This window comes from Bos javanicus, chromosome 12 (genome assembly GCF_032452875.1).
Source record: "Bos javanicus breed banteng chromosome 12, ARS-OSU_banteng_1.0, whole genome shotgun sequence".
NCBI classification, from domain to species: Eukaryota; Metazoa; Chordata; class Mammalia; order Artiodactyla; family Bovidae; genus Bos; species Bos javanicus.
Window position 1 is genome coordinate 70,528,296 of NC_083879.1, and position 9,001 is coordinate 70,537,296.

Sequence of the window (9,001 nt, forward strand, 5' to 3'; positions counted from 1 at the left end):
TGATTCTCTGTATAGAAGACCTGTGCATTGATGTGAATGGGTGTTAATGTCTTCTCTTATTATTGTATTCTTATTGCTTTCTCTTGTTATGTATGTTAGTATTTGTTTTATGTATTTTGGTGCTCCTATAGGTGCATATATGTTGATGAATGTAAAATCCTCTTTTTGAACTGACCTTTTTATCATTATATAATGTCCTTCTTTATGTTTCTTTATAGCCTTTGCTTTAAAGACTTTTTTTTTTTTTTTTTTTGATGAGTTCAGTTCAGTTCAGTCGCTCAGTCGTGTCCGACTCTTTGCGACCCCATGAATCGCAGCATGCCAGGCCTTCCTTTCCATCACCAACTCCCGGAGTTCACTCAAACTCATGTCCATCGAATCAGTGATGCCATCCAGCCATCTCATCCTGTGTCGTCCCCTTCTCCTCCTGCCCCCAATCCCTCCCAGCATCAGAGTCTTTTCCAATGAGTCAACTCTTTGAATGAGGTGGCCAAAGTGTTGGAGTTTCAGCTTTAGAATCAATCTTTCCAAAGAACACCCAGGACCGATCTCCTTTAGAATGGACTGGTTGGATCTCCTTGCAGTGCAAGGGACTCTCAAGAGTCTTCTCCAACACCACAGTTCAAAAACATCAATTCTTAGGTGCTCAGCTTTCTTCACAGTCCAACTCTCACATCTATACATGACCACTGGAAAAACCATAGCCTTGACTAGAGGAACCTTTGTTGGCAAAGTAATGTCTCTGCTTTTGAATATGCTATCTAAGTTGGTCATAACTTTCCTTCCAAGGAGTAAGCATCTTTTAATTTCATGGCTGCAATCACCATCTGCAGTGATTTTGGAGCCAATAAATAAATAAATAAATAAAATAACATAAAGTCTGACACTGCTTCCACTGTTTCCCCATCTATTTCCCATGAAGTGATGGGACCAGATGCCATGATCTTAGTTTTCTGAATGTTGAGCTTTAAGCCAACTTTTTCACTGTCCTCTTTTACTTTCATCAAGAGGCTTTTTAGTTCCTCTTCACTTTGTGCCTTAGGGTAGTGTCATCTGCATATCTGAGATTATTGATATTTCTCCTGGCAGTCTTGATTCCAGCTTGTGCTTCTTCCAGCCCAACATCTCTCATGATGTACTCTGCATGTAAGTTAAATGAGCAGGGTGACAATATACAGCCTTGACGAACTCCTTTTCCTATTTGGAACCAGTCTGTTGTTCCATGTCCAGTTCTAACTGTTGCTTCCTGACCTGCATACAGGTTTCTCAAGAAGCAGGTCAGGTGGTCTGGTATTTCCATGTCTTTCAGAATTTTCCACAGTTTATTGTGATCCACACAGTCAAAGGCTTTGGCATAGTCAATAAAGCAGAAATAGATATTTTTCTGGAACTCTCTTGCTTTTTCGATGATCCAGTGGATGTTGGCCATTTGATCTCTGGTTCCTCTGCCTTTTCTAAAACCAGCTTGACCATCTGGAATTTCACGGTTCATATATTGCTGAAGCCTGGCTTTGAGAATTTTGAGCATTACTTTACTAGCATGTGAGATGAGTGCAATTGTGCAGTAGTTTGAGCATTCTTTGGCATTGTCTTTCTTTGGGATTGGGATGAAAACTGACCTTTTCCAGTCCTGTGGCTACTGCTGCGTTTTCCAAATTTGTTGGCATATTGAATGCAGCACTTTCACAGCATCATCTTTCAGGATTTAAAATAGCTCAACTGGAATTCTATCACCTCCACTAGCTTTGTTCGTAGTGATACTTTCTGAGGCCCACTTGACTTCACATTCCAGGATGTCTGGCTCTAGGTGAGTGATCACACCATCGTGATTATCTGGGTCATGTAGACCTTTATTGTACAGTTCTTCTGTGTATTCTTGCCATCTCTTCTTAATATTTTCTGCTTCTGTTAGGTCCATACCATTTCTGTCCTTTATCGAGCTCATCTTTGCATGAAATGTTCCCTTGGTATCTCTAATTTTCTTGAAGAGATCTTTCATCTTTTCCATTCTGTTGTTTTCCTCTATTTCTTTATATAGATCTCTGAGGAAGGCTTTCTTATCTCTTCTTGCTATTCTTGGAACTCTGCATTCAGATACTTATATCTTTCCTTTTCTCCTTTGCTTTTCACTTCTCTTCTTTTCACTTTACAGACAGCCATTTTACTTTTCATTTCATGAGTACAGTATTTGTCATTTCTATGAAATATCTTTTTCATCTTTACACTTTCAATCTGTATGTATCCTTTGCCTAAGTTGAGTATTGTAGGCTGGGTCTCTTTTAGGCTTTGGTATTTTTTTCCAATTTCTTTACAGAATTCCTTCATACATCAACAAGAATCAGCCATTATGTCTTCCAGAACCTTTCCTTTCTAGATTTTCATGTTTTAGTTCCCTTCCAAGTTCTTGTTTATAATGCAGTAATTCTGCACCCTTTTTCACGGTAATTATTGATACATATGTATTTATTTCTATTTCAAACCTAGTTTTCCAGTTGATTCTTTGCTTCTTCTTTGTTCTTCTTTTTATTTTTGCTTTCCTTTCCATATTTTAATGATTTAACTTTATTTTATGCTTTATTTTATTCTCTTCTCTCTCTCTCTCTCTTTTTTTCTTTTTTTGTGATTCTATTGTATGCTTTTGACTTGTGGTTGCCCTGTTTTTCAAGTATGTTAACACTTTTATATATCTGCTTGCTTTAGACTGTTAGTCAGATAGGCTCAAACACATTCTAAAAATAAGAAACAGAATTTGCATTTTCTTATTCTCCTTCCCCACATATTTGGGCTTGCTTCGTGGCTCAGATGGTAAAGAATCTTCCCGCAGTTTGGGAGACCCAGGTTCGATCTCTGGGTTGGGAAGATCCCTTGGAGAAGAGAATGGAAACCCACTCCAGTATTCTTGCCTGGAGAATTACATAGACAGAGGAGCCTGGCAGACTACAGTTCATGGGGTTGCAAAAAAAGTCAGACATGACTGAGCAACTAACACTTTCACACTTTTCCCCACATAATATGATTTTAATGTCCCTTTTTACATCTTCATGTTTATCTTTTTGCTGCTCCTTGTGTTTATCATTGCTTTCACAAATAGGTTTTTTTTTTTTTTGACCTATATTCTCACTAATTTAAGTGATTTACTTTTCAACTGTGATTTCCTCCTTCCTATATCTTCCTGCTTCTTTTCTATTTAGAGATAACTTTTCAATATCTCTTTTAGGATAGTTTTAGTATTGCTGTATTCCTTTAGTTTTTGCTTATCTGAGAAATTACTTCTCCTGTCATTCTAAATAATCTTTCCGGGTAGAGTATTGCTGTTCAGTCAGTCAGTCATGTCCAACTCCTTGTGACCCCATGGACTGCAGCAAGCCAGGCTTCCCTATCCTTCACTGTCTCCTAGAGTTTGCTCAAATTCATGTCCATTGAGTTGATTTTTTTTTCTCTTTTAATACTTTCAATATATTTTGCCACTCCCTTCTGGCATGTAGTGTTTCTGTAGAGAAATCAGCTGACAGCCTATGGGAATTCTCTTAAATGAGCTCTTTGTTTTTCTCTTGCTGTCTTTAGAATCTTCTCCTTATCTCTAACTTTTACCATTTTTATCATAATATGTTGGTATTAGACTGTTTGGGTTCATCTTGTTTGGGGCTCTCTGTACTCTTGTATCTAGGAAGTTTTCAGCCATAGTTTTTTCAAATACATTTTCAATCCCCTTTTCTTTTTCTTTTTTTTTTCTCCTTCTGGAATCCCTATTATATATAGATTGGCCTGCTTTATATTATCCCATAGCTTTCTTACATTGCTTTAATTTTTCATTTGGCTTTTTGTCTGCTGTTTTGATTAAAGAATTTCCATTATTCTATCCTCCAGGTCACTTATTCTTTCTTCTGCATTATTCATTATGCTCTTCATTGCCTTGAGCTCAGTTTTAGTCTCAGCAAATGCATTCTCCTGAATCCTTATAGTTTCTAGTTCCTTTTCCCAGTAATTTGCATTTCTGTTGATAGCCTTTCTTCATTCCTTCAGTATTTTCATTGCCTCCTTTTGAGCTTGCTGTCTATTAGACTGAAGAGATCTGTTTCATTGTTCCTTCAAGGGAATTTTCTTGGTCTTTTAACTGAGAGTGATTCCTCTTCTTAATTTTGCTTATGTTTCTCTTTGAATTTAGGTGAAACAATTATCTACTGTTGTCTTAGAGTGTTATTTATATGTGGGAGTGTCCCTCTGTAGCTTTTGTGGATTTAATTTTTTGGGGGGGTGGGTAGGAGGACTGTTTTAGGTTTTGATGCGTGCCATCTATTTCCTCAGCATATGCTGGCTATTTTCCCCTTGATGGGGGTGTGCAGTTTTGTGGGTATATGGCATGTGCACTCTCCAGGAAGGCACTTGGCTGCCAGTCACGGGTGCCTTGGCAGTGGTGGTGAGCCAGGCATACTTCAAGGAAGGTGGGGGAAGTGACCTGCATCAACTCACAGGACCCTTGGAGGTGGTAGTAGCATCTGTCCGTGCCTGCCTCTGGGGTCTGAGGTGGCAGCATCAGCTTACACCTACCCCTGGAGCTCATGTAGGCAGTACCCTGCCACCTCAGAGTACACAGATAAAGAAGCGCCTATGGGGGCTTGCCCCTCAACTTGAGTGCCCCCAACAATGCCACCTTAAAAGGGCTTACTTTTTTTACTTTAAAAATTTTTATTTATTTATCTAGTTTTTGCTGTGCTGGGTCTTCATTACTGCACACAGGCTTTCTCTAGTTGTGGTGAGCAGGGGGCTATTCTATAGTTGTGGTGTGCAGGCTTTTCTTACTTCTCTTGTTATAGAGCATGAGCTCTAGGATGCACTGGCTTCAGTAGCTGTGGCATACAGGATTCATAATAGAGACATGTGGACTCAGTAGTTATGGCACACAGACTTAGCTGCCCTATGATATGTGGATCTTCCTGGACTAGGGATCAAACCTTTGTCCCCTGCATTGGCAGGTGGATTCTGAACCACTGGATCCAAAGCTTCCCCTCCCCAACCTTTTTTTTTTTTAATCCTTGCATTTGTAATGGAACTAGCCTGAGATTTCATCCATGGGCCCTAAACATTCTTGGAGAATTTCTTGTTTTTATCCTTAACTTAAGGGACATTTTGATATATATCATTTCATATGCAGTGCTGTTTAGGGAATAGCAAGTGTGTAATGAGAAAAAGTACACCTAATATAAAGGTAGGTGTCTCAGAGCTTTTCTGTTTCATATGTGAAGCCCACTATCTCTCATGATAACTTTGTTGATAACATTTACAAATGGACTTAGAATCAAGTTTCATAAAATGAATCTGGATCACATGACCTAGAAACCTAGCTCATGACATGAGTCAGCTTCAGATAGATGGCACATTTTGTGTTTTAAACACTCAAACAAAAGTTCACACATTCTTATTTGGGGGAAAAAAAATGACATTTGAAGTCCTTTTTCACCCAAACACATTTAGAGGTAAGAGCTCACAAGTCTTGACATTATTTCATTTTGTTATGTGCATTCATCAAGAAACCAAGATACGGTGCAGCTACAAAAACTGATGATTGTAGAATGGACAAATTTGACAGCACTTCACTTCCTTTATGTTCTGATTATACATTTATCAGAAAACCTCTGTCTCTTCCAGTTCAGCTAGAAATTGGTAAAATTCAAGAATTCAAAGGCCTGGCAAACCTGATATTAACATCTAGATTGATGGTGCTCATTTTTGTGTAAAAGTGAGACACCCTCATGCAGACACTAGATCCCAGCCTCTTTGTAATCTTGTTTATAATTTATCTCCATGTTTTAATTCTGTAAAATGATTTTGGTTATCAGTTAGTGATTAAAGCTTATCTGTGAATCAGAATGATTAGAACCCAAGGGAATCACGTTTGGCATTCAGCCCAGCCCCATTGAGGGTTTTAATGGGGCAACATCCTTCATAGAATAAACACATCACTGGGTTTAAAAATTGTGCCTCCATTAGTGTTATGATTTGTTTCACATGAAAAAGTGACCCTAGAAATGTGTTGCTTTAGAAGGGACTTTACAGCTTTTAAGTGTGTTGTTTTTATTTCTTTCTTTTTTTTTTTTTTCAGGTGTACTTCAAAAGGAATTATCCAGATAATGATGATGCTCAGTGACTGTGTGGTTATGAATGCTTCCAATGGACAGACCTTAATCTTAACTATTTTTGAGATAGCAGTGTGATCCTCCTGTGAAGTCAAGTCTATTCTGAAGGCATTTCTCCAATAGTATTTGCCTTGCATAAACTAAATTGTACTTCTTTATACCAGCAACAAATATTTACACATACAAGATGTTAGTTTATTTGGATTTATCTCTCTCCAACTTCACACAGTGATTTCAAACTCTTACAAAATGACTTATTAATTTTGAAAGGTTATACTATTTTTTTTCTTTATCCAAATCTGAGAAGCAAGCCACCAATAAAATCTGTCTCCCAGGTTTTGTGCCTTGAGAGAGTCCAGAGCTAAAGCTTATTTTCTAAGTTATAAAACAAATTTGTCACAGATTTTTTTTTTTTTTTTACTGTTCCCAGAATTACATATTACTTTCCAGTAATATCAAGGATTCTGTTTACTTGAAAACTGTGAGGTTGCTTTTTTGTTTCACAACTGCCTTTAATATAACTAGGATCAATTATTTCACCCAAAGACCTCTGGTTAAAATACTACAGAGAAAACTGATAGGAAAAACAAAAAAATATACTCTAAGTGATATTATAGGGGAGAGTGGTGCTCCCGAAAAAGAAGATATGTGATTAAGATACAGAAGGACAATATTTAATTTTATATCTTAAAAGAGAAGGGAGAGAAAACATGCTTTCTCAAAATAAGAACCCTTTGAGGGCATTTGATAATGAAGAACAGACATGATCATTGATTGTCTTCTAGATTGGGGATTTTTTTTACATTTATTTTATGGTACAGTGCAAAGAAATAGAGGAAAACAACAAAATGGGAAAGACTAGGGATCTCTTCAAGAAAATCAGAGATACCAAAGGAACATTTCATGCAAAGATGAGCTCGATAAAGGACAGAAATGGTATGGACCTAACAGAAGCAGAAGATATTAAGAAGAGATGGCAAGAATACACAGAAGAACTGTACAAAAAGATCTTCATGACCCAGATAATCACAATGGTGTGATCAGTCACCTAGAGCCAGACATCCTGGAATGTGAAGTCAAGTGGGCCTCAGAAAGTATCACTACGAACAAAGCTAGTGGAGGTGATGGAATTCCAGTTGAACTATTCCAAATCCTGAAAGATGATGCTGTGAAAGTGCTGCACTCAATATGCCAGCAAATTTGGAAAACTCAGCAGTGGCCACAGGACTGGAGAAGGTCAGTTTTCATCCCAATCCCAAAGAAAGGCAATGCCAAAGAATGCTCAAACTACCGCACAATTGCACTCATCTCACATGCTAGTAAACTAATGCTCAAAATTCTCAAAGCCAGGCTTCAGCAATACATGAACCGTGAAATTCCAGATGGTCAAGCTGGTTTTAGAAAAGGCAGAGGAACCAGAGGTCAAATGGCCAACATCCGCTGGATCATCGAAAAAGCAAGAGAGTTCCAGAAAAACATCTATTTCTGCTTTATTGACTATGCCAAAGCCTTTGACTGTGTGGATCACAATAAACTGTGGAAAATTCTGAAAGAGATGGGAATACCAGACCACCTGATCTGCCTCTTGAGAAATTTGTATGCAGGTCAGGAAGCAACAGTTAGAACTGGACATGCAACAACAGACTGGTTCCAAATAGGAAAAGGAGTTCGTCAAGGCTGTATATTGTCACCCTGCTTATTTAACTTATATGCAGAGTACATCATGAGAAATGCCAGACTGGAAGAAACACAAACTGGAATCAAGATTTCCCGGAGAAATATCAATACCCTCAGATATGCAGATGACACCACCCTTATGGCAGAAAGTGAAGAGAAATAAAAAGCCTCTTGATGAAAGTGAAAGTGGAGAGTGAAAAAGTTGGCTTAAAGCTCAACATTCAGAAAACGAAGATCATGGCATCTGGTCCCACCACTTCATGGGAAATAGATGGGGAAACAGTGGAAACAGTGTCAGACTTTATTTTTCTGGGCTCCAAAATCACTACAGATGGTGACTGCAGCCATGAAATTAAAAGACGCTTACTCCTTGGAAGGAAAGTTATGACCAACCTAGATAGCATATTGAAAAGCAGAGACATTAATTTGCCAACAAAGGTTGGTCTGGTCAAGGCTATGGTTTTTCCTGTGGTCATGTATGGATGTAAGAGTTGGACTGTGAAGAAAGCTGAGCGCCGAAGAATTGATGCCTTTGAACTGTGGTGTTGGAGAAGACTCTTGAGAGTCCCTTGGACTGCAAGGAGATCCAACCAGTCCATTCTGAAGGAGATCAGCCCTGGGATTTCTTTGGAAGAAATGATGCCAAAGCTGAAACTCCAGTCCTTTGGCCACCTCATGTGAAGAGTTGACTAACTGGAAAAGACTCTGATGCTGGGAGGCATTGGGGGCAGGAGGAGAAGGGGACGACAGAGGATGAGATGGCTGGATGGCATCACTGCCTCGATGGATGTGAGTCTGAGTGAACTCTGGGAGTTGGTGATGTACAGGGAGGCCTGGCATGCTGTGATTCATGGGGTCGCAAAGAGTCGGACACGACTGAGCGACTGATCTGATCTGATCTGATACTGCTGTTAAGTCGCTTCAGTCATGTCCGACTCTGTGCGACCCCATAGATGGCAGCCCACCAGGCTCCCCCGTCCCTGGGATTCTCCAGGCAAGAATTCTGGAGTGGGTTTCCATTTCCTCCTCCAATGCATGAAAGTGAAAAATGAAAGTGAAGTCGCTCAGTCGTGTCCGACTTCTAGCGACCCCATGGACTGCAGCCCACCAGGCTCCTCCGTCCATGGGATTTTCCAAGCAAGAGTACTGGAGTGGGGTGCCATTGCCTTCTCCGATGGTACAGTATAGAT

The 9,001-nt window shown here is 39.2% G+C and overlaps 1 protein-coding gene across 1 annotated transcript in view; it reads left to right on the forward strand.

Annotated features, from left to right (window-relative positions):
• LOC133258057 (ATP-binding cassette sub-family C member 4-like) overlaps nucleotides 1-7,204 on the forward strand; it is a 395,899-nt gene extending 388,695 nt beyond the window's left edge. Inside the window, exon 33 of the mRNA XM_061434396.1 lies at nucleotides 6,101-7,204. Within this exon, the coding sequence (XP_061290380.1) occupies nucleotides 6,101-6,145 (45 nt within the window). The 3' untranslated portion in view covers nucleotides 6,146-7,204. The remainder of the gene's footprint in view (nucleotides 1-6,100) is intronic.
• Nucleotides 7,205-9,001: the final 1,797 nt, after the last annotated feature.